Genomic DNA, 27,679 nt, shown 5'->3' on the forward strand with positions numbered 1-27,679 from the left:
GTCAGATAATAGAGAAGCAGCACGAGAAAAGGAACAGAAATGTCACTGGTCTCTGTTAAAACAGACAGGTGATTCTTGGCTTAGAGAAAGTTCTTGTCTATAGACAGACACAGCACAGATTCTGATGCTGAGAATCTGTGGCTTTGCTGAATAATGAAAATATGAAATTATAAAGTGATACATCAAAATCACATAATTAGAAGAATATGGATGGCTACTTTAACTTATTAAATTGTGTTCAATACACACTTTTTTTTCATAAATTAGTTGACCCATAAGGGGTGTTTTTAGTGGATTCCAGACTAATAATACGGATCCTTGTATTTCAAGTGTATTTTTGTGTGTAATAAACGGTGAAACCTTTTCAAGATGAATCTGTTGCCATGGCTTCCTTTTTCCACTGCTGTTCTCCCCGGTTTATTTACCTTTTTATTGCCCATTGCTTTTAGAAGGAATAAATATTAATGAGTTCTACAACGTAGTTTGCACTCCTCTGTTAACACTGGTGAGGGTAGCGACTCCCTACTGAGCAAAATCATCAGCAAGGCAGGGAACAGCCCGCCACAAACCATTTCTTTTACATTCTTAGACGGCAGGAGTGTGCCTCTGAAAAAATGCTGTTCATTCACCAGCGCAGGTCCCTGAGTGCTCATTTCAAAACTCCTTCTGGTGCTATCATTCATCTACAACTGACTCGATGAAATAAGTGCTTAAGGCTTACAAAAAGCACGCACAGGACACTCACTTGATAGTGTCAGGTTATGTGACATTTTATCCATCATTTTTCTTTCATTAATGGAACGTCCTTTACTAACAGCTATGGCTTCTTTCCATCTTGGATTACAGGTATAAAATAAGATGAAACAGTATCTCAGTGTAAAGTGTTCTTCCTCTCCAATTTTCTAACCTCACTGCTAGCAAGGTACGGTGGTTTTCTAAAGATCTGCAGCTCAGGGACCTAAAATTATGGTTCAATGAATGTAAATAAGACCAATATTAGAACTAAAAGTTCTACTTCACTTCTGAAGACATAGAGTGACTTTTCCCAGTCACTCTGTTCTCTCCAGTTTTATCTCCAGAACTTTGGGAAGCCTGTTTTAGGACACGAATGCCTGTGTTTCTGTTTCTTATTTTAATATACTGATTCTCTTTGGCTCTAATAGAGGCCAAAAATCTGTGTTAGGACAGATTTATTAAGAAACCCATGAAGCTTAAGTTTAGGGCCCTTTACACACACAGGACCCTTCTGAAACCCTGATAGAGATCTTAGTGATTTTGTATTTGGAATTTTGCTTTTTTGTTAATGCACAAATTATATAAGCTTTGGGCCTTAAAAAAAAAATGGATTTCCCTTTCTTTATCCCAGTCTCTCCCAAAGCTTTGGAAGGGATTTTTAAAAGGACTGTCATGAGCTTTATGGTAAAATCATCTACTGACTATTATCACCAGAGTGCTTATAAAAAAGAGATTCCTGTACTCATTTCAGATCTACAGAATCACAATCTCAGTAGATAATATCCTGGGATTTTTGCATTTTCTTAAAGCATACAGGTGGTTATTAAACTACATTTTAAAAATATGTGATTTCCAGAAAAAAATAATGTTCCCAATAAATAAAGGGTAAAGGGTCTTTGATAAGGATGCACCACGGTTATAGTATATTTTCAGATTTTAACTGAAGAGCCCCGAACAGGCATGTCTGTAGAAGTCTCTCCATGTTAGCCTTGTGAAGGGGCAACTCTGAACCTCTAGTAAACAAAGCTTTAAATGCAAGGCTACTAGTAGGTTATACGCTCCCTGAGGACAGGGATCAAGTCTGCTTTTTAAAACATTCTGTCTTCAACACCTAAATCAGTGCTGCAAACTAACAGCTGCTCAATAAGTATTTATTGAGTGAATGAAGGACTATCAAGTGAGATATCCAAATTTTAGCACTTCATTGATCAGACTGTAATTGATGTTCAGAAGTAACACTTGGGAGAACAGACACAGAATGAGTTTAACATTAACCCACTGACACATGAGAAGGATCTCAACATCGCTAATTAATAGAGAAATGCAAATCAAAACTACAATGAGAGAGTAGCACTGACATATATACACTACCAAATGTAAACTAGATAGCTAGTGGGAAGCTGCTGCATCGAGTTGATCTCGATGATGGGTGATGACTTAGAGGGGCTGGATAGGGAGCGTGGGAAGGAGCTGCGAGAGGGAGGGGATATGGGGATATATGTATAAATACAGCTGATTCACTGTGGTGTACAGCAGAAACTGACACAACAGTGTAAAGCAATTATACTTCAATAAAGAGCTTAAAAGAAACCTACAATGAGATACCACCTCACACCAGTCAGAAAGGCCATCATCAAAAGGTCTACAAATAATAAATGCTGGAGAGGGCTTGGAGAAAAGGGAACCCTTCTACAGTACTGGTGGAAATGTGAATTAGTGCAGCCACTATGGAGAACAGTATGCAGGTTCTTTAAAAAACTAAAATAGAGTTACCATATGATCTGGCAATCCCACTCCTGGGCATACATTCAAACAAAACTCTAATTTGAAAAGATGCATGCACCCCAGTGTTCACAGCAACACTATTTACAACAGCCAAGACATGGAAGCAACCTCAAGGTTCATCTACAGATGAATAGATAAAGAAGATATATATATATATATATACACACACACACACACATGAAGGAATATTAGCCATAAAAGAGAATGAAATAATGTCATTTGCAGCAACATGGATGGATCTAGAGATTATCATACTAAGTGAAGTAAGTCAGAGAAAGACAAATATCACATGATATCACTTATATGTGGAATTTTAAAAAAATGATACAAATTAATTTATTTACCAAACAGAAAGAGACTAACAAACACAGAAAACAAACCTATGGTTACCAAAGGGGGAAGGGGAGAAGGATAAATTAGGAGTTTGAGATCAGCAGATACAAACTTCTATACATAATTTGCAAATAAAGTGACCGACAAAGGATTAATCTCCAAAATATACAAGCAGCTCATGCAGCTCAATATCAAAAAACAAACAACCCAATCAAAACATGGGCAGAAGATCTAAATAGACATTTCTCCAAAGAAGACATATGGATGTCCAAAAAGCACATGAAAAGATGCTCAGTATCACTAATTGTTAGAGAAATGCAAATCAAAACTACACTGAAGTATCACTTCACACTGGTCAGAATGGCTAACATCAAAAAATCTACAACAATAAATGGTAGAGAGGCTGTGGAGAAGAGGGAACCCTCCTACACTGTTGGTGGGAACGTAAATTGGTACAACCACTATGGAGAACAGTATGGAGGTTCCTTAAAAAATTAAAAATAGAACTACTATATGACCCAGCAATCCCACTCCTGGGTGTATATCTGGAGAAAAACATAACTTAAAAAATATATGCACCCCAGTGTTCACTGCAGCACTATTTACAATAGCCAAGACATGGAAGCAACGTAAATGTCCATCGACAGGGCAGTGGATAAACAAGATATATACAATGGAATATTACTCAGCCACAGAAAAGAATGAAATAATGCCATCTGCAGCAACATGGATTGACCTAGAGACTGTCATACTGAGTGAAGTAAGTCAGAAAGAGAAAGACAAATATCATATGATATCACTTATATGTAGCATCTAAACAAAAATGATACAAATGAACTTATTTACAAAACAGAAATAGAGTCACAGATGTAGAAAACAAACTTGTGGTTACCAAGGGGGAAAGGGGAAGAGGGATAAACTGGGAGATTGGGATTGACATATACACACTACTATATATAAAATAGATAACTGATGAAGAACTATTGGATAGCACAGGGTACTCTACTCAATAATCTGTAATGACTTATATGGGAAAAGAATCTAAAAAAGAGTGGATATATGTATATATATGTATAACTGATTCATTTTACTGTACATCTGAAACTAACACAGCATTGTAATCAAACTATACTCCAATAAAAATTTTAAAAAATAAACAACAAGGTCCTATTGTATAGCACAAGGAACTATATTCAATATCTTGTAATAAACTATAATGGAAAAGAATCTGAAAAAGAATATATATATAAATATATATAAATAACAATCACTTTGCTGTACACCTGAAACTAACACAGCATTGTAAATCAACTCTAATAAAAAATAATAAATAATATTAAGCAATTGATGCCAACTGTTCCTTTCCCACATTAAGCATTTAATCTTCACAGCAACCAAATAATTAACATAGTGTCTTCATAAACACAAACAATACTCTCACTGTCATCATATCATCATCATCACCATTATTATACAATTATTTCTTTTTAGAGTGGGCACTTGGGTCTTAAGTGTAGGTATTTGTTGTAAGTATTTCATTAGACTTTGTATTGTTGGAGAAATTTCAATGTGTCTAGCCTATTAATATCTTTTTGCATTATAAAATTATTATCCAGTATGTTTTATCCTTACTAGCCTAATATCACTCACATATTTAACAGCACACCATCTATGGCTTTGTCAGAGACACCAATATACATAATGAATTTTATTATCTTCTCTGGGTAATAATTCCTTTGTCATTATTACCTTTGTCTAGATAGTCAAGCCAGTGTCATTTACCTTTCCCATTAGGAAACTGGGCAAAAATGAAAATGATACAAAGGGGAGATAGGTTTGAAATATTAATTTTCAGATATTTCTCTTCAATTTTAAAAGTTTGCAATCATTCTCATGTTTCATTGAACAATATCAAGTTAGCAACATAATTTTTTATTCAGTTTTATGTTTGTGAAGATGATTCTTCACTCTAAAGATGCTGGAAAAAATTCTGGGCATTTTTGATTATTCAAGAAAATTTTCTATCAAATGCTATTTAATCAATCCAACCATACAATCTTCTAGATAGTTTTGACATTGCATGCATATATAATTTAAATCAATCTCATGTTATTTCTTTGATAAAACAATATTTTCAGCTGCACTTTGTATATAAAGACAGCATTACTGCCTGGAAAATACAATGTGTGATCTCTTCATGTGTTTATGCATTTTCCAGCTGTGGTACATTTGCACTGAATAATCCAAACTCTTAGTTTGAGCATAACAAAATACACATGATATATTTGGTTGGTCTCATAATAATAACTAAAACAAAATGATTTTCTGTAATAACCTTTGACATATTTCTGAATGTTTAGTCTTCTTTATTTGGTATTAATTAGATCACCTCTAAGAAAACAATGATTTTCTTTCTCTTATTCAGTACTTTTATTGAATTGAACGATTTTTATTTAGTTCCTTTTAGAAAAACGTGTATGTGTGTGTGTATATATACATAATGTATTTTTATGTTAATAATTATTCTTAATTTTTAACAGGCAAAACAGCTCAGTAATATAGAAGGGGTTCAGTATCTCTACCTTTCCCAAACAATATACTCCTTATCATTTCCTCCTGTCATATATTGCTGTTCATTAACTAATTTATAGTGTTTTAATCATGAAAATTATTGTTGTTGCTTCACAGATATCTATACTTATTTAGATTACCCAAGTGCTTACCAAATTCTTTGCACATCTTGAATTCTTCTCTTTCTGAGTTCAGCTTCTTTCTTTCTAAACATCATTCAGCAGTACTTTCAGTGAGTGTTCACTTTTGTCTTAATTTTGCCCATAGTTTTCAATGATATGTAACTGGATAAATAGTTTTAAGTTGACAGTTATTTTCCTTTCAGTACTTTCAATATGTTATTTTTATCATTTTGATCTTTTGTAGCTGTTGAGAATTTCAATTTGTTAATTCTTTTGTGATTAATTTTTTCCTTCTCTCTATTCCTTTTAATATGTCTTTGGAGTTGATGAGCTGAGAACTCACCACATTTTATATAAAGCGTACATATATTATTATTCTGCTTCAAATTTTCTTGATTATGTACCTTCTCATCTTTCATCAATTCTAGACAATTCTCTCATCTTTTCTCTTGATTCTTTCATTCTGAACCTTCTTGTTTAATTCTGCATGACTGTTATCCTCGCTTTTATTCTCAACTTCTATTTTCAGTGTTGCATTTTGAATAATTTGCTTACATTTGTCTTTAGTTTACTGATAATTGTTTATTTCAACCTGTGGAATCTACCCATTTATTTATTTCCAGTTAAATTATTTTTCAGTTCTAGAACTTCTGTTTCTTTACTTTTTCTTTTTTTTTAAATCTGGTCTTTTAAATTGTGACTCATATTTAATGTTTTAATTTTTCCTTTACATCTTAAATAAGTTTTGGCATACGTATTTTAAAGTTCATATCTGCTTTTTCTAATACTGCCAAACTTCCAAGTCTAATTTTACTATTTGTTAGGCATTTTAAATCTTGTTTACAATGAATTAGTTTTCCTCATGTAGTTCACAATTTTGAATGGTGTAGTTTATCTGGAAACATCATGCAGCTTAGATTAAGGTATCCCCCTCTTTAGAGTTTTTGCTTTTGCTATGTCAGGCACCTTGGTAATATCATTGCCTGATACAATTTCTCATATTAATTTTCAGCTTAGTGGTCTTTGGACTTATGGAAGTAACATAAATTTGAAACTTAAACTCATATGACTACATGCCCATAGTTAGAATTTTTAGGAGAGATTTGTCTTTGCCCTGATCCAAGGCTGAAGCTGATCTGCTTCATTATCTCCCTCTAAAAGTAAGTTGAATTTCTTTTCTCACTCATTGATGCTACAACCCTTTGATGTTGATGAAGTAATGCAGTATTTCTGCTTGTTCTCTCTTTCTCTGAGTACAAGTGTATGTCATGCCTCTTACTGGTTCCACTCCCCCAAGTCCCCATAATGTAAACCCTTCTCCTGTACCATCCCTACCCAAGGGCAACCACAGAAAGCATCAACTCAGCCTTCATGGTTTGTTTTGGGAAATCGTTTAGTTAATCAAGACCTCAGTTCTGCTCTTAAAAGTATTTAAAACAGTATTGTATTCTGAATGTCTAAATCACGATTTTCAGCTATTCAAGTCTGCCATATTACTGGAAACATAAGAGTCATTAAATAGCCATTTTTAGATAAATAAAGTTAAGAAATGTGCATCAGGATATAAGGGCAAGCAGAAACGAAAACCAGATTTCCTGGTTATCTGTCTGGGGTTCTCTTGAAAGTAGCCTTAAGATGAAAATTCAAAAGATTTTTAAGCTATCTCTATAATTAGAAAGAGCAAAATAGACATAAAAATATTCTCTTAAATGAGTGGCCAACCTGAAACAAAGTGCATACATGTTGACTCTCATCATTTGATCTAACAACTAGATCCTGTTCCCTCTATTCAGTCAGAGGTGTGAATAGTTAATTATTCAAGGGTGAAGAATGGTATGTGTGGATATGGCTGGTAGCAGAAATAGAGAACGTTTAAGTGTACCTGAAACATTGAAGAGATAACTTTCAGAGAAATTTAAAAGAAAATTGTATTATTTTACAAAGAGGAGAATAATCATGTCAAACAACAAGTGTTCATTAAACACTGACTAAGTCAAAGATATTATAAGCATTGTTTTCATGTTTACCTGACTTCTGAGTTGCTTCATTATATTTTTCTTTGATTGCCTTTTTGGTTGAATTCTTCCTGACATGTCATTAGTAAGTTCCTCCTCTACAAAAAAACTGTAAGTTACCTCTGGGGTAGACCATGACCAGCTTAATCTAATTCCCAGCATGTAAGCTTTTATTAGCCTCCATCCCAGAGGCTGAAACCTCTTGGCCTCTCACTTTCCATTTTGTAATCTACTGATCACAGAGAAATTTCATAGAGAAACAGTGCTTCTCTCCCAGAAAACATCCAAAGGAACAATTTCCAAGGAAGGTCTGATTCCTTCAGGGATTTCCTATGTTTTAATTATTCTATAATTATATCACAGTGCTTTTTATATCCCACTGCATCAGTGTAGGCTATGTTTCCCAAATGTAGCCACTATGTGATTTAGTTCCTTCTTCATTTACCATAGGAAAATTGGAAGAGTACAAAGTGGTGTGTTTAAAAGTATAATGATAAATTATGAAAACTGTACATACCTTCATTAATTTACTACAACAAATGTGTTCCTAACCAAACTTTATACATGCTTATATAATTATGGTATCCTAGTGACATTTTAAAGTTGGTAAATTTAAAAATCATTTTATGTTTTTCTATAATTTATATCTATATAATGATGTTATAGGAAGACAAGAAACACAAAATCATTTCTATTTCATGGGACAGCTTTAATCTATTTCTGGCAAAATGGAAACTAAAAGTAAACTACTATCTTTCCTAGAGGGTTTAAGAATTTTATCAGGGAATGTACAGAGAATCCTGATACACATTTCTGATTGAAATGTTATATAAAATAGTCTCATTCACCTGTTCTTTCAAAAGTTATGGATAGGAAAGGTGCAGCATTAGACTTCGATGTACTCTGATATTTACTTTCTGAAATACCAGGGACTATTTCCCATAAGCATAGTCTTTTTTTTTTTTTTTTCAAAATAGTTTTGACTGAAGTGGGCTAGTTTGTGGAAACTGTAGATTAAAGGCTACAGCTATAAAGAATTTGCATTCCATTTAGGGATGGTGACTATTTTACTCTTATTTTTTGGCAAAACATGGGAAAACATGAGCTCTTTATTCATCCTGCTGTCTACCCAGTACAATCATCCTTCCCTCAATCCATCTTTCCAGTGATCCTCCTAAACTTTCTGATAATTTATCTCACTCATTCTATGTTATCATACAGGCTCATTATCCAGGCTGTCTTTCTTAATAACCTCAAATCCCACAGACCTTATCCAGATTTCAGTGTGGATTATTTGATATGTTTTCCACAAAAAAATGTTCTAAAATTTCCCGTAATATAAATCACAGTAAACTTTATGGTGCTTTATAACCAATACCTTTGGTTACCCTCATTTAAAAACATGCTCAATCTGTATCAAATGGAAGAATTCCTTGAGTTACTATAGCTAAAACATACTTTCATTTCACGTTGAACTCCTAAAAAAAGTCAACTCACGTTCATGCATCCAATGATCAGCAACATCTTCATCAGCTTTCTAGGACTTACACTGATAACCTCCCCATGGGTAAGGCCTCTTCCTGTCCTATTCTGAGGAGGACAGATTTCATGCCAGCATAAGTTGGATATTGTTCAAGCCTACTAGAATTCTGAACAGCCAGCTGACAGAAACTGTCAAAGATTTTACTACTAACTCTTCTCAGTAGAGAACTTGTCAAGCCTTTCTTCTAAAGAAGTGATAATGGAAATTTTGATCACCTGAATATTGTGTTAGAATGGGAGAGTTCCATGAATAAAATGTGGATACTCTCCAATATCAAGTAGATATATTTTTCTATTGTTTATAGATGCCATCACTAACTTAATAAGTATTCTGGTAATTCAACTCATATCAAGTTTTGAAAAACATACTTTATGCTTTGTAAGTACTTTAATAATAAATATTTCAATTTTCTGAAAATTAAATATACTAGCTTCAAGGGAAAGAATTTTTATGGCCTCGTGTAGTGTGAGTCAGTTAACAGTAGTAAATATGCCAATGAATAAAGCGATTTAATGTGATCCTGCCTTTGTGCTAAGGTAGTCATATTATCATTCTGCTGTGTAATATAATGTACCAAGGTAATAAAGGAAGTTTATGTGAATTTCACATCACTTATTTTCAGTATTTTTTTTTGTATCAAGAAATTTATTTTTGAGCTAGAGTATTTTTATTTTGAGTTAAGATATTTTTAATAGTTTGGTTACATGTGAAAACAAGACATTTATAGAACACAGTGTGAATCTACAAAAACAACAGTGTAGATTCTTCAAATTAAGTGCAATATGAATTGCTCTTAGGGTAGGCTGTTCAGGGTTACACAGTCAGGATTTCTTGAGATCAGTATCTTCCTATTAGGATTTAATGAGGGAGTTATTTTGAGAGGTTTCCCTGTTTTTATAATCTAAGCTTTCATTCTCTCATATTTATTGAAGAAGATAGACTGTGAACAATCTTCACAGCCCACAGTCTAATTCTTCTCCATTCACACATATTTACAGTCTTTACATGTCACCCTTGGGATGCTGGTGTATTAAACAAGTTTCCTGTAGGGAAATGTTAAGTATTTCTACAGGGAACTCACATATTCTAACTTCTGAGAAAAAAAGCTTCAACTTTTAGTGAGAATCAACTGTTTTTGCAAACACTATAAAAGGCTTATTAATATTCTGGGTATTCGACATGAAAGGACACAAATTCCTAAGTTATTCATGTTACACACTTACGTGATTAAATATTAACTTTAGGCAAATTGACTACTGCCATATCTATTAATCTCTGCTTTGGCATTTGCTTTAGTGCAACAGATACATCTTAATAATAATATTCTTTGCATTTATCCTTTTTCCTGTGGCTTTTATTTTTGTTCCTCTGCAGTGTTTTGACAGCAGTAGTAGGGGAATTCTATGACAAAATGATTTTTAAAAATGTCCGGCTGCCGTTCAGAATTCTGAAGGACCTTTTGAAAGTAATAACCTACAGGATATAACTGACATTCAGAAACTAAAATCTGATCTACCTCTAGCAATGAAATTATCCTACTCTGAAAGGACTGGTATAATAAATCCACCTAAGAGTGTCAAAAATGTAGCCATTAAAGTGGCCAAGAAAATATTAATGTACTAACATTACATGTTTTATGTTACTTCCTTAAAACCTCGAGATGCATTAGTAGTAAAATGTCTCCCTAGGCTAGATTCCTAAATGAGTCGACATGCTGTGTAAAGCTAGTGGATATAACACAATTAAATTTTGCAAGCTGCAGATGCAACCCTTTAGTCCTTATGTCTCAAGAATCACTGGTGCCACTCATTTTGGGGGGCGGGGGGCCGGGTGGGGCAAAGGAGCCATCTCTTCCTTTGTTTTATGAAATACCCATTTCTCTTGGTTCTTTCTCTTCTGTCTGCTTTTCTGATTATTCTTGGTCAGATTCTTTCTCTGACTATTTCTTTTTCTTTTCTCTCTTTTTGGATCTTTAATACATGCAGTCCCCTCTGCCTAGAATAAACTCCCTCTTGCATTCCTGACCCACGTAAGTGTACGGACTGTAAGCACCATAACTCAGCTCACGTTCCCCTTCCTTTATGAAGGGGCCTCTTTCCACCATCCCCCAACAGTTATTCTAAAACTCCATTATAATGCATATCATACTTCATTGTAACTATCGGTCTGTTTGTGTGCCCTCATGATGACCGTGAGCATTTTCCTGACATGAAATTTGTATTGATATTTTCATCCTCACCACCATACACAATTTGGGAACTCTCCTGGCAACTAGTCACTATATGTTGAATGTATTACTGATAGAAGTCCTGCACTTCCTCAGGTAGCGAAATGTAAGAGGGTCTGCCTACAGCATTGCTTGAAAAGACTCATATTTGTGTGCACTAAAGGGCTGCTCATTGAAAATAAACTTGATCCAATAGTGATTAGTATTTTAGAGTGATATTAATATTTAACAATATATCCTTTTAGCCCTGGCCATCTTGGACTCACTTATCCTTTTGTACATTTATCACATCTGGTCCCCAAAGTGAGATTTAAACAAAAAAAAAGAAATTCTAACATATGTCTTCCAAATCAAAGGGTTTAATCAAAGGATCTGAAAAAAAATCATGCCTTTGGGTTAAAGACTTTTTCCTGTGGTTTTATTCTGTATTTATTTCTTTTAAATTCAAACTGAAAATTTCACTCAATGCCATAATTAACTTATTTTTTTCAACCCCCTTGTAAACAGCAAAAATGAGGTGTTTTTTTCTACAAGCAGGTTTTACTTCTTATATGAAGAAAAGAAAATATGGGCTTTGGGACACCTACGTGCATTCTATATGTATCCTTACATCTTTATTTTATTTTCATAATGAATTACTCCTGCTAAATTTTGACTCAGAACCTGAAGTCAAAATTTAAAGAGAGGCTTGTCAGTAAATCAGAACGAATTTGGACCACAGATGGAACTGTATTAATTATTTTTACAACCCTAAGTTAGACAGATGTTCCCCATAGTGAACATCAGTCATAATGTGAACAGAAACATGGCTTTTCATGCCCCAAACGGCTACAAATATACCCCTGCAGGATGACCCCACGCGTGGTCTCCACAGGTGAGTACTTGAGAAGAAAACAGTTTACCTTCTTTGTCCTTGTGGGTGTTTGAGTAGGAGAGCAGGTTCTCGTTGGCCTGCACGCAGTACACCTCTCGGGTCTGGACCCCTCCTCCGCAGAGGGCCGTCTGGTTGCCTCGCCTCTTGTCCTGCTGACTGAGAAGAGGGTCCACACGGCACTCAGTCCACTCTGTAGTCCTCCAGCCATACCTAGATAAAGAGAATGCCAGCAATGGCAATGTGTTTACTGAATAAAACTTTTCTCCACTCCTGTTTTTTTTTCCTCAAGAAAACTAATCTGAAAAAATACTTTCCTCTTGAATCAGTCTTAGACTACATCTATGGTACAGGTTCAGTTTCAATCCCTTGTTCTATATGCTCACCCTGCTCCATTTAAAGAGAGGTTAAATTTAAGATGATTCAGTTTTAATTGCAACTACTGGAAGTTACTTATAAATATTTTATGAAAAGAGAGCATAATGCTGAAAACATGAAATTTTATGTTCAATTAAGCTGAACTCAGGCTTGCCCTTCCTTGATGCTTATAAACAAAGGAAGATTGAATCTGAGAATGGAAAACATTCTAAATGATGATGAACCCAAACATTTGTTCTGTCTTTAATAAAATGCATGAAAATTGCTTCTTTGTACTGGATCAAAATTATAATTGTGTGTTAGTAATAAAAATATAACATAAGTCAGAGTTTTCTCTTTACTGTTGAGGATGAGTGGTTTTTTTTTTGTTTTGTTTTTTTCCTTTTTCTGTAGCACTGAGCATCCCTGATGAGTGCTGATGAATGATGAAAAGAGCTGATGTTTCTAATCAGTGGAACACAGGAAAGATGATCTGTGATTCTAAATTAAAGCTCCAATCAAGATTATGTGGGAAAAAAATGTCAGGGGATTGTCAGCCCAACACATGCTTTAAGTAGATAGCCAGGGAACAATTTCCCGATGCCATGAAGATAGAAAGTGATGGCATTTCTCCACCTCAAGGAAAATGGATATTCTAAAAGCACAAAGAAAATGGCTCATGTAGCACTTTGTGTCACTTTAACCAAGATGCTTCCTTAGTAATCAGATTAACAGCCAACATAGGCACAAATGGGTGTGCTAATGTTCATCTCAATTAGACAAAAAGGTTAAATGGGCTCTCAGGTGTCTGATCTAGATGCTTTGCTTTGTCAATGGTAAAGTTTCAAGACAGTAAAACTGAGCCTCATGCCCATTTTTCAATTTTTATAAGTGGGGATTCATGGCTTAACAGAGGTACAGGACTGGGGCATCAAGGAACAACATTCTTGACATACATTTATAAAGGAAGTGCAGCATTCAGGTCAATTCTAAAAACATGGATAATTGATGCCTTGGGAGGAGAGAGAGGGAAGGAAAGTAAAACCAAACAAGTCATTCATTAGGGGAGTTAAAATGAAAATTTTATTTTTTTATAGAATGTAGTCCAAATTTAGGCCATCCTAAGGAGTCTTGTGAGAGAAATAAATTTTTAGTAATGTAAGTTGATCACACATTCTAAAAAAAAAATGCTACCATATCCATAAAGGGTTAGAAGAAAGAGATTCAGAATAGAGATTTATTTTAATTAATCGTTAATGGTGCTTGAATATCTGAGACGGTAAAGAATAAAACATCTAGCTTGAGACAAAAAATGGAAGAAACTTGTAGCAGACAAAACACTCTGATTAGAGAATCTGGCAACTTCTCTGAAACTGTTATGTAGAGGAGAACACACCAGTCAGCGGCATAGGCAGAGGAGCTAGGAAGGAAGCTCTCTCGAGTGTTCAGTCACTTGTTACATCAGGGGAGAAGGGATAATTCCAAAGTGCTGCATAAGGAAAGATCTTGTATGAATCAGTACTAGTCTTTGTTGTTGTTATTATTACTGTTAGAAACGGGAGGAGGAGGAGCAGTAGTGATTTTTTCTCCTCACTGGCTCACGAAGTTCAAGCTGTACGGATGTTCTCCAAATGTCTGAAATATTCCAGGGAAACTTTCAATGAAGCTTGTGCATATCTACTGAGAAATTAAGATTCTGTAAGTTGTTTCCTAAACGTTCTATATTCAAACTAAGCTGAAATATATTTATCACCAAGATAATTCACAGTAATGTCTTGGAAATGGTATTTTTTAAGGATTAAAAAGGATATAGTTATACTGCCAAATATTGCAAAATTAGTCTTCTTTCATTCAAATTCAATGAACATTTATTGGGTACTTACTATGTGACTGGCCCTATGACACATGCAAAGTGATTAAAAAACAAACAACCCCCACCCTCAAGGTTAGCAAGTAGTCTTCGTCCTGAAGAAGCTTATTAGAGTCTCATTATTTTGATGTAGTATTTTCTCTATTCAATAGGATTTGTTATACACAGTACTGAATTTTTATAGAAGTTGCTCAATAAGCAACGGGAGCCTGTATTTTGAAAGTTTATTTTACCTTATAGCCTAGCTGACAAACTATGGCCAAATTCAACCTGTCCCATTTTTATAAATAAATGTTATTGGAACATACCCACACTCATTTGTTTACATATTGCCTATAGCTCCAACGGCAGGGTTGAATCATTGTGACAGAGACATATGTGGCTCGTAAAGACTAACATATTCACTATCTTCTCCTTTACAGAAACAGCTTGCCAACCCCCATTATAGAAAATACACAAACAGAGAATTGCTGCTAAAAATCAAACTTTCAAGGAGATTGGGAAATACAGCTTGCTAAAGACACTTTTATTCTGTAAAACAAGCATTTTTTTTATGCGATAGTGTTTATAAAGAGATATTTTTCTACTTAGAATTTGTAAAAATCACTATTTCTTAACATACTGTCCAGTTGAAATCAAACGGCTAAAGGAACATGCAGTTTGGGCAGACAGGGCAGCAGAGGCCGCCGTCCTTTATTTACTCACTTGGCACAGGGGGCAACTCCATCTCCTTGAGACACACAGGGCTCCTTTTCCTCAAGTTCTGGACACTCCTCGTTGCCGATAGGAAACTGCCTGATGAGCCGCGTCCTCACTCGGGTGCCTTTAGGGGATGCCGTGTCGTGGCACGTTTTTGAGCAGGGGCTCCACTCAGACCACTCTGACACCTGGCACTCTTTGGTGATCACACAGGCCTGGAAGGTCAACGGCAGCTTCTCTTGTTGGCAAAAACTGCAAAAGAGCATTAATATTCTCATCACAGACTTATAGACAGGCATGAACTTTGTCTTCTACACTCCAGAGTGAAATCAGCTGGGAAATTTTTATTTCTACTTGGAGGTGCAATTCCAATTTCATTGAAAATATATCAACATTTACGATGTGTAAAAGCTGTTAGACTCAAAGCTAACATTTGCATTTCCTCCTATTTTGTAAGAGTTGTTAAGCCATTCATAGGAAATAGAAAACAAAGGGATTAAGCAAAATTAGCTGAAGCTATGTTTACCATATTGTTCCTTTTACTCAGTCCAGATTTAATTTAGAAAACGAGGAACAAAAACTGTTAACATATGATCATTTCCATTCCGTTTTTTGTGATTTAAATAAACATGCCTGGCTAACTAATACAATATTGTTTTGAACAGAAAAAGTAATTTAATTTATGCTTAACATTATTTTTAATATCATTTGAACTGTTAGCTGTCAATTACAGTTATGATGTATGCTTATTCAAATATATCAGCTTTTCCAGTTCATACTTTAATGCAAGGTATACATATGAGTATATTAATTAAATATATCTTAAGCATTAGAATTATAAATCTATTTAAGCTATATTACTGTAGCGATATCCTCCAAATAGACCTCTAATATTTAGTCATTGCTAAAGTATTTATGTTCAAATTCTTATCTGTCTAATCCTTCTTGAATCAGAAGGATATTGAATTCTAAATTGTAATGTCTATATATAAAGATGAAGATGATGTTACAAATGTCATCAACTAAGGGCATATGCACATTGAGGGGTTTTCCTGGAACTGGATGGCCTTGTGTGGATTCTTACTTGAACTCTTGCCCACTCTCAATAACTAGTAGCTCATGTTTACAAGACACAGGAGACATGTTGCCATGATAGAGCATCTGTTCCAATGGGAGAGTTCACTGATAATTCTGTCTCATCATTCAGGTGCTATATTTAACTATGGTAATCAACCATACAGAGAGGCAGGTCCATTTTAATATAACAACTCACATTCAATCTTTTTAATTCTACTGGCATGTGTATGAAAATTGCATTCTAGGAGACAATTAGAGCTCAAAACGTCAAGGTCAATTTGTCTGAGCTGAGAGGTCTGGGCAGAAGAATCATCTGAGAGTGGCAGTAAAAGGGCCCTGTGAGTCAGGTCTGTTTTTCTTATAACAACAGAGAGAACCAGGATCCCATTTTTACTCAAATGTCATGTATTCAGTATTAACGATGCATTAGGTACAACACTGACCTTAGAGCAAAACTTCCTCTGTGATGAACAAGTTTTCACTCTAACATTTATGAGTTTATCCATGAACATCAGGCAAAATAATAACCAAATGATGACCTGTGTAACTCCTTTCTCACAAAACCCTCCATGTTTAATTTTCTCTTAGATAACATTTCTAATGCTTCATGAGATTGTTCATATATATATATGCTCATATATTATCCTCTTTGCAATACTTATTAGGTTCATATTATATACAGAGGCAGACAATGAACAATCCCTTTAATCTTTTGTGGAGAATTTGACCATCAGTTAAAGACCTCCAGTTACAGTTATCTGTTAACCTGATGAAAGCTGAAATATCAGCTATGTTACTAGATAATATTATTTATGATTCAATGATCAATTCTGATAAATTTCAGTTGCTTTGGGGAAACTAAAACTACCTGGTAGGTGACCACAGCTTTGGGCTTTCCTGAATGTGGCAGCTCTTAGAACAGGGTTTGCTTCTTGTGGGGACCTTGCAGGCTATGACAATGGGATCACTTCAAGGTATATTAGAGCCTGTGGGGCATGAGACTTTAAAGCCAAGGCAGCTCTTGGACCTGAATGATGTAGAACTGTCTTCTTCCACCTGAACTGTGCTACATGGATTTTGAGGAAAATTCCCAACAGATGAGGAATGATAGTTGCTACAATGATTACAAGTTCTATATCTTTCTAAGCAGACTGATGCCAGATGGCAGTCTTGTGAGTCTTGTGTATCTGCAAGTTTGTAGTCTTAAGTTTAAAACTTAATTCATATTACCTCATTTAATACTTCCAATAATCCTTTTACGTGGGTACATTATTTTTTCCATTTTATAGGGAAGGAGTCTCTGCAAGGTTAGGGAACATGTTCAAGATCATATAGCTAGTAAGCAGTTTTAATTTTAAACTGTAATTTGAACTTGGCTTTTCTAAAATCAGAGCCCATTTTCTTAATCACACTGCCCTACTTCTCAGTTAATCTCTGTTAGAGCAACTGCCATAGCTGAGGCCAATGCAAAGGTTACTGGCACATTGTGAATCCACTAGTTTCACTACTTCACAGCCCTGGGATTTGTACCATCCTAGCACTGTGCAAATGTGCTACTTGTTCTAAGGAGGACTTAGCAATTATGGAAAAGTCAAACCAAATACGTTTTCCTGATACATGTTAACAGTGTTTAATACAGGTGCTACATTGTGTGTCCCTTACAAATAGGTAGGCTGAATATCTGCATTGAGGTGGCCAAAGAGTGATATCTGTAAATTTGAAGTCTCTTTGCTTAGAATCGAACTTGTTTAATCCCTTTCTCTCTCCTCTCCTCCTGACTGATAGATAGGATAGATATCGATATATAGAGAACAAAAACAAAAAACAAAAAAACTTTCTATTCTTGTTTCTAACAAGGCGAAAAAGAAAAAAGAAGTCATAGTGGTTATGGTTGGAAATCACCATAAGCCCACTGTTTCTAATCCAGGGAAAGTAATAAAAGGGATCAGAATAGTTTCTCATTATCTTGTTTAAGTCTAACATCTGCAGTCAGGGGCTCTGGAAGTGGAAGTTATTCCTGAAGGCTTAGTCTGATCTAGAATTTTGCTGCTAAAAGTTTGGTCTGTGGACCAACACCATCGCAATTAACTGGGGGCTTCTTAGACATGCAGAGTCTCAGATCCCCAGGCTACACTACTGAATCAGAATCAGTATTTTAACTACATTCCCAGGTGATCTATAAGCACACTGAAATTTGAGAACACAGGTCTTTCGGCTACTCAAAAATGGAAGCCATCCACTATTTACAGTTGGTAAATGAATGTTTAACAGTATAGCCTTTCTTCTAATAGATAACAGAAACTGAGCAGATCACAGGATTTATTATCAGATATTAGGTGGTTTATAAAACAGCTGGATAGGCTGGAAGATAAGGTTTCTAAGAACAACTTCAACCCTCAGAATCACAACGCCATTTCTCTGACCCATACAGCTGGCTTTTGTGGCTGCAGGAAGCCACGCTCGTGGCACAAACTTCCCTGTGAGATGGGTGCTTTTGTCTTCCTCCTGACCTCAGTTCAGAATCCAAGCCCACACCTAGCGCACTGTTGGAATCTAAATCACCTCCAGAAACCTGGCTGTAAGCGACTTTGGGAAGTATGTTTTAGTTTTCTGCCTATATAGTACAGGAAAACCCCACTAAAGCAGCACTAGTCAAAATGCAGTCCATGGATGAGAGCAACTGACTGTTAGGGGTGTGCAATGAGCTAAGCACAGGAATTGAAAGTAAATACTGAGGCACTGTTATAGCAAGCTGAAGTATGCAACACCTAGTTACGTGAGCAGTGGACGCAATTCTACGCAAAGGGTATAGAGCAGTTTTGTTAATGACGAATTCCATGGTAAGGGGCATATGATGTGAGCTACATGCTAGATGTACACAGTAAGACCATGTTGCTGGATCAGTAGGAAATCAAACAAATATGAAAATGAAAACGAGCAACCAAAATCTGATCCTTCCCTGTAGATAGCTTGAGAAGCAACACTCTGCCACCAGAGTGGCATAATTGATAAGCCAGCCAATACGTGGAACCCAGCTCAATTTCATGAGGCCTATGGACTATAATGAGTACATATGACTTTTCAGAAATGTAATTCATTTTGGCACTTACAAACATATCTATAAACAAGATCCCTAGAAATATATCTTTTTTAGTTCCCATAGAATTAGTCTACAGTAATCACTTACCATATTCTTATTGAGTTAAAGAACATATTTTCTTCCTGTAAAGATGCAAATGAATTCAATAACTATTCATAGTACAGAGTAATTTTCTATATAAAGGATAATGTCTTAAATCTTTTCATAATATTAACAAGCATCCTCAAGTTTTGTAATATGAACAAACACAATTTGGTACACACAGTAGATTAAAATATTCGTTTTGTTGGTATAGAGCAAAATATATTTGTAGGCTTGTTTACTCTGTTAGGACAGTGTGGTCACATATTTAATCTGACGAGATAATTTGTTCCAGGAATGAAAGTGATTGTCCTTATCGTGGCCAGCAAAATATAAGGGTATGGAAAATGTTCATAGCAGCACTATTTACAATAGCCAAGACATGTAAGCAACCTAAAAGTCCACAGGCAGATGAATGGATAAAGAAGATGTTTTATAGACACACACACACACACATTCATTTTATATGTTTAATATATTCATTTTATATTTATAATATATATTCATATACATATATATAAAATGGAGTATTAGTCATAAAAAAGAATGAAATAATGGCATTTGCAGCAACATGGATGGACCTGGAGATTATCATACTAGGTGAAGTAAGTCAGACATACAAATACCATATCATATCACTTACATATGGAATCTAAAAAAAATGATACAAATGAACTTATTTACAAAAGAGAAACAGACTCACAGACATAGAAAACAAACTTATGGTTACCAAAGGGGAAAGCATGGGGTGGAGTGAGAGAGAAACTGGGAGTTTGGGAGTAACATATACACACTACTATATATAAAATAATCAAGAAGGTCCTACTGTAGCACAGGGAACTATATTCAATATCTTGTAATAAACTATAATGGAAAAGAAACTGAAAAAGAATATATATATAAATATATAAACTGAATCACTTTGCTGTACACCTGAAACTAACACAGCATTGTAAATAAACTATACTTCACGTAAAAATATGGTAAAGAAAATATAAGGGTATGGAACTTAAACCATATACAGAGTATTATTTTAACTATACTGAGTACTTGAGAAAAAAATGACATGCTTTTTGAGGCAGATGTATTTTTCACATTTACAGGATAGCCATCAGCCAGTTGACAGTCATGTCTGTAGTCCCATTTCTTATGCTTCCATATAAATGATTTAACATTTTCAGAGATTCGTATAACAATGTAATATTCAAATATACATTTATTTTTCCTACTGATCTGTTGTTTGTTTTTTCAATGAAAAAAAGGAATGGGCCAAGAGGATTGCCCAGTTTTCTGAGTCCCCAGTTTGTAGCGAGAGAGAAAGTGATGAACACTATACTCATAGTCAAGAGACCCAAGTCATTTCTAAACTGCCACTCCAGAGTTGCATGACTCTGATCAGGGGGGGATTCTTCTACCATGTGGCTATTCCATATGATGAAACCACATTTTCCTAAAAGACCTCTAAAATCTCTTTCTTCAATAAATTTGAACTCAAGTCTTCATAACCTAATTAATCAAAATTCTTATTGGCTTGTGTTTTCTGACTGAATTTTTAAAAAAAACTACTTTTCCCACCTTTAACTATGTTCAAACTGCATTCCTCTTTTAAACACAAACTTCAATTTCCTCTAATTTTGCACTTATGTATCCATTGGAATGAACAGTTCACACATTTTCTGAGCTAATTTCATTCTTGAAGTGTGCCCTTTCCCTCACAGAATTCAGCAAGTTAGAAGCAATAATTCTTAGGGAAGCAAAATGCATGCACAGTCAAATTACCTTCCTTATAAAGGCAGAGGTCTTTCCCCTTGCTTTGATATTTGAAACCCTTTTGCTGAGCTGCTGGGAACACTGCCAAATGGTGTCACCTGCCAGCTGGAGGGATCATATGCTCCCTATTAAAGCTGAGGGCCACGCTGCTGGTCAGCAGCTGAATGTGAGGGTATCGGTGCTGCACGTATTTAGCAATGGGGTAAACTGCTGTAGCAGTGAGGCCTCCCTGGAAGGGCAGTACATACCTTTTCTATCCTTTCACACAGTGAATGCCTGCATGTAGCTGCTCCCTTATCACCCATGCTGTTCCAGCCGGCAAACCATATTGAAGATTCATGGCACAAGCCCAAAGCCACTCCAAGTGAAAACTCCAGATAGCTTTATGAGACAGGGTGAGAACGACCTACCAGACTTCGAAAATGGTGTCACGTGGCATGATTGATTTGGGCAATTCTTTTCATTAAAAAGGCACTCTTCAGCCTTAAGGAATTTTTGCCTCTGTTTTCAAAACTCAAACTAAAGAAGAGAAGGGAAACATAGCCATAAGGATATTTTAGGTTTTATTTTGGATTCTGCACCCAATTTCAAATGTCTGTGTGTGTGTGTGTGTGTATCTGTGTGTGTGTCTGTGTGTGTCTGTGTGTGTGTGTGTGTGTCTGTATGTGTGTCTGTGTGTGTGTGTGTGTGTCTGTGTGTGTGTCTGTGTGTGTGTGTCTGTGTGTGTGTGTGTCTGTGTGTGTGTGTGTGTCTGTGTGTGTGTGTGTCTGTGTGTGTGTCTGTGTGTGTGTGTGTGTGTCTCTGTGTGTGTGTGTCTGTGTGTGTGTGTCTGTGTGTGTGTCTCTGTGTGTGTGTCTGTGTGTGTGTGTGTGTGTGTCTGTGTGTGTGTGTCTGTGTGTGTGTGTGTGTGTGTCTGTGTGTGTGTGTCTCTGTGTGTGTGTCTGTGTGTGTGTGTGTCTGTGTGTGTGTGTGTGTCTGTGTGTGTGTGTGTCTGTGTGTGTGTGTGTCTGTGTGTGTGTGTGTCTCTGTGTGTGTGTCTGTGTGTGTGTGTCTGTGTGTGTGTGTGTCTGTGTGTGTGTGTCTGTGTGTGTCTCTGTGTGTGTGTGTGTGTGTGTGTGTGTGTGTGTGGTGAGGGGAGGAGGTTTGCAGCATCTGTAAGCAATTCTTGGATCCTGGCTGGGTGTCCAAGAAGTCAACTTAATTCTGACACTTTCTACCCAGAGACAGTGTCAGATGTCAAAGGTTAAGGGTTCAGTCCTATAAGACTGTCCCCACCCTGCCACTTCAGATGCACAGTCACAAGTCCAGGTTGTTTCCTGGACTTGATTTGATTAATTTGCTAGAATGGCTCACAGAACTCAGTGTAAAAAGATTTTACTTACCAGATCAGTGGTTTACTATAACAGGATATGACTCAGGAACATCCAGGCAGAAGAGATGCATAGGGGAAGGTATGGGGAAGGGTGTGGAGCTTCCATACCTTCTCCAGGCACATCACTCTCTCTGCATCTGCACTTGCTCACCAACCCAGAAACACTCCAAACCCAGTCCTTTTGGGGTTTTATAGAGGCATGATTGATTAAAGTCACTGGAGTAAATTACAAAAAAAAAAATCACTGGCCATTGGCAACTGATTCAGCTGTAAGCTCCTCTCCTCTTTTGGGAGGTAGGGAAGTGGGATTGAAAGTTCCAACCCTTTAATCAAAGCTTGACTCCACTGACAACTAGCCCCTACGAGTTGGTGCTTTCCAAAAGTCATCTGTGAACATAAAAAAACACCTTCCTCACTCTCTACACTGAGGAAATTCTAAGGGTTTTGGGAACTGTGGGCCAGAAACCATGGATGAAGACCAAATATACATTAGAAATATATTCTGTCATCTGAATAACCAAATAAATATTTTTCTTATAAATCACAATAATACGTATCAATTATTTAAAAGGACAGTTACTGAGTATCAATTCAAACACTGATTAACTGTCATAACTTTTATGACAAATGAAAGAGAGAGAGAATTAGTCTAATATATCCCAGTTAAGGGAGAGAAGTTAAAGGCAAGAAAGCTTTGGGGCAGTGATAATGATTGGAAATTCTTCCCTGTATAGATACTGGATTCCATTAACATTCACCTGACCTGATCAGTTCCCCACTGCCTGGACCATCTGAAGGTCCTAGTGATTATTCTATTGAAATTAGTATGGAAACTAATCATAAAGTCAAATTCATAATTCATGAAACTATAAAAAAAAGATGCAGTTATTCTAAAACGATACCACTTCTCTTGCTTTTGATCATCATTTCTAGGATACTTCTCCGGTCTTTTTCTCTTTTCTCTGAACTTTGACTCTCTTAGATGAATACCCAAAACCACGTTCAACTAGTATAACTATGGACATATTTCTATTTACCTCAAATAGAATAGCTCTCAAACTGAATTCAGCATCTTCCCCTCAAACTGACTTGCTGCTTCTCTTTCCCAAACCTCCTGATCCTTCATTGTCAACTCGCCCGTATGTTAATTAGCAACAAGCTATCACAAATCTTTATACACAAATCAGATCATCCTCTGATTTCCATTTCTTATCATCCTGAGCCAAATACTCCTTGCCCTGTGTCAGGAGCAGAAGGATAAATTGCCATTTTTCTTTAATCTGCCCCTGCATACAATGTCCCACACTGCCCTGTCAGAATGATCTTACAAGTTTATATTTATCCACCTTATCATCTGCTCAAGAACCCACAATGGCTGGCTTAGAGTCCACTTGATCCAGTTGGAACCCTTTCTCCTGACTTTCAAGGTTTTCACACGATCCCTATCATGTTCTCATGGATGTGGAAACACAGCACACTGACTGCATTCTTCCACTTCTTTACAGCTCCTAGTTCTCTCTGGCTATCTTAATTTTTCAAAGACTTGCTCAAGCCCATGACATTTTTATTCACGTCATACTGAATTTAACAGGGGGGAAATTTAGAATATTAATTTAGGTTAACAAATGACATACCCAGAATTGAGAAGGCTTACTGTAATAGTAATCCCTGTGACAAAGTAGCAGAGCTGGTCCCTAAGAATAGTGAATCATCAGGATTGACAAAGAGAAACGAACTAGTTCAGATCAGGTAAAACTTACATGGTGGCAGAAATTCTGCTTCACACAGGGAAGGAGTCCTAAATATTACTGCTGCTCAACTAGTAAAGAGCTGCCTAAAAAGAGACCAGGTCTGGAAGAGCTGAAGCGAGCTCTAGGTAAACACCCATTAGGATAGGGTGGTGTGGTCTTAGGAAGGGAAGCTAGAAGGACTTTAGCGAGAGGGATTTCTGGATTCTCACCCCCCATTCATGCAGAGAAGCTTCTTTAATCTGAGTTTGTTTGCTTGTTTTTCAATATCGAAGGCTAGCATTTAATTCTAATTTAATGTTCTGGTGCCATTTTTTTTTTCTTCTTAATGAGTGGCAGAAAAGAATAGAATTGGCCTGGAGAGAATGAAAAGACCTGCACTCTTGTCTTTTTTTGGTAACATGATCTTGAGCAAATCACTCATCTTCTCTGAGTCTCTAAATTAGGGACAACTACATTTGGCTTTCCTATTTTATAACAGTTGTGAGATTCATGTCATTAATTGATATGAAAACTACTTGAATATGGTTAATTCCTACAAATGTTAGGTATGAAAATGATGGCAAAGACAAGATGGATAAATATATGAATCAAGCTTTCAGTATTAACTTTCTTCTCTGGAAATTACATAAAGCTTCACTTAACCTAAAACTGTTATCTCTCGGACACAGAAAGAGATATTTGATTATTTACTGTCTCTTGTTCACCTTTAATTTCTGCATGTGTGATACTATTTTCTCCCCTATTGGACTTTATCCTTTCTCAAATATTGTACCCTTATTTATTCATTTGTTTATTTTGCCTCAGTACTGGGAAAGAAAGAGACAACACACACTCAGTGAATAAACTACATGATGGAGACAACCAAACAAGAAAAAAATCATTGTCAATGCAGCAGGTGAAGGTAGCAAAGGGTACTTTATACGTGATAAAATTGGAGAAGAGGCTTTAATTTGAAAGATATAAATACTTCTTGAGAAATAGTACTTTAAAATCTCCCACCCACTACTCAAAAGCTCTTTAATAAATTTTTGAAACATGAAGTCTGTAAGATGAAGAACACAGTTTGCTTAGTTCTTCCTACACTGAGAAAAACGTGAAAGTTAAATCTTTTAAAAGAAGATAATTCTATTTGCCTTTCTATAGTGCATTCTTCAAAGGGCTCATGGAAGAAACCAAGACATTCAGAAATAGGACATCTTTAGATAAATTACAATAAACAGAAAAAACGAAAAGTCATTACAACTGTATGGGAATTCCTGCTAGAATATTTGTTCAACTTAATGGAAAGCACCTATTATTGGCTGTATTTTTATCTCATCATTTTTCACTATGTTCCAATATACGTACCTCATAATCTCAAAGTTCTCTCTCTTTAATGGTAGAAAGTTCTTTTGTTGAATTACAGATTTACATGGAAGAGGATGCTTGAGGGATTTGAATAAAAAGTAGAGGGTAGATTCTCTGTTTAAATACCTATTTGACATGTTATAAGACACAGAGGGTTTCGAGTTATAAATGGAAGTCTGATCTGGACAATAATAACCAAAGATGTGAAAGAATCTCATCTTTCAACCTGACTTGTATATATTTGTCAAAACTATGAGAATTTGGAAAGATATTTTTTCATTTAAAATACAGTTTTCTTTTATTGCAAGTCTATTTCAAGTATTAGGGAATATCTATCTAAATCAACATTTAATGAGCAATAATAAAAGAAATGAATCCAATTTTCATTTTAGAGGATGAAGGCAATGAATTAAATACATGCAGATGGCACTTTTAAATATACAGATTTTAATTCTACAAAGGAGTACTGATTACAATATGTTATTTTATCATACTACATATTCTATGATAACTGATTACTAAGGCTATTCTTCAGAGTATATTAATTCTAACATTAGTGGATAACCATGTACTCAGGCAGGAAACTTATTATATTACTTTTGAAAATAATTACTGTGTATTAAATGTTTACACAGTAATAAATATTAATGATCAATTTCATTAATATTAATAACCATATCATTGATTTAATGGTTTGCTAGGCATTAAATCTCCTTATTTGTTCAGAAAAGCTACTATACAGACTACTTTTAATCAAATGTAATATACTGATAGATTTAATAATATTATAACATTATTTACTGGGCTTTAAACTTCCTGAATCGAAGCAATATATAAAAATACTGGCAGGTGATGAAGGTGGTAGGTTAATCCAGGATACACTAAGACTGGCCAGGAGTATCATAAAAATAACATAAGGCATTTTTCCCTTGATAGGAACCCAAGATAACACCCCCAACTAACTCTTCAATTTTAAAGATAAGGTAACTGCAACCCAGAAATGTTAAGCAATCTTTCAAATATATAGAATTGCTGGCACTGGCCTTCTAGCTTCGCAAGTATCGCCATCTTAGAATCTCTCATGAAGGCCTGAGTCCTTCATGACAGCACCCCAGCCCCAAGCTCTCATATCTGAACTGCCTAAGATAAAGGCACCAGATTCTTGCTGCTGGGGCTCTGCGCTCCTCCGGGAAGCTCTATTTAACAGCACCCAAGATGATCCCGTATTGTTCCCCCTCGCCACAGCATGGTCTTCATGGAGCGTGCAGGAAGCAGCCTTTGCCACGATTGTCTCTGGGAGTGTAGGGCCTACATGGTGGGCCTCCCAGGGCACAGCAGTGCTCTGCTGGCACCACCACCCCAAAGTCGTCAATCACCCCAATCCGTCTAGATTCCCAAACTCCAGGGAATGGAGAGGTCCTGAGGAAAGGCCCCTCATTAGGTATGAGGCAAAGAGAGCAGCAGTTCTTTTCCATGAAATCACTTGACAGATCCTTCTTGCTCAGTGCTTTTACTCCTTTTTATATGCTTGAACTGGGTATTAGGATCAAAATCTGTCAAACAAGTATCCAGATATTTACTTTTGAATCACATATGTGTTTCCTAGAGATACACTGCATATCTGCAAAAATAAACATCCTTAAACAGATATTCACATTTATTTAAATGCATGTATGCAATGTAGCACTTGGAAAGGTATCAGAAGCAACTTTACTGGGTTATACATTTTAATAGTACATTTTGACAGTATTCCAAGATTGTCATCTTTCAAGATGGAAATCCTAATTTATAGTCTGATTAGCAATGTATGAGTCCCATTTCATATTAGAACCAAAACTTGATATTATCAAACTTTTCTATACAGTTTTTAAAACCAGTAGGGCAATAAGTGGTTAACTCCTTGTTTTCTTACTTTGCATTTCCCTGATTATTATTGAGGATGAATATCTTTGTATAAACCAATTAGTCTTTTGTATTTCCTCTTTGCTGTCACATGGTAAGGAGAACACAACATTTTCAGTATGTTACCTTCGGGCTGCATCAACTCACGGTA

At 35.8% G+C, this 27,679-nt stretch overlaps 1 protein-coding gene across 1 annotated transcript in view; it reads right to left on the bottom strand.

Moving 5' to 3' along the window:
* Positions 1-27,679, bottom strand: part of THSD7A (thrombospondin type 1 domain containing 7A) — a 423,961-nt gene that overhangs the window by 190,058 nt on the left and 206,224 nt on the right. Inside the window, exons 3-4 of the mRNA XM_057732183.1 lie at positions 15,135-15,380; positions 12,234-12,415 (exon numbers count right to left, since the gene is read on the bottom strand). Of these exons, the coding sequence (XP_057588166.1) occupies positions 12,234-12,415; positions 15,135-15,380 (428 nt within the window). The remainder of the gene's footprint in view (positions 1-12,233; positions 12,416-15,134; positions 15,381-27,679) is intronic.

This window comes from Hippopotamus amphibius, chromosome 4, assembly GCF_030028045.1.
Source record: "Hippopotamus amphibius kiboko isolate mHipAmp2 chromosome 4, mHipAmp2.hap2, whole genome shotgun sequence".
Taxonomy (NCBI): domain Eukaryota; kingdom Metazoa; phylum Chordata; class Mammalia; order Artiodactyla; family Hippopotamidae; genus Hippopotamus; species Hippopotamus amphibius.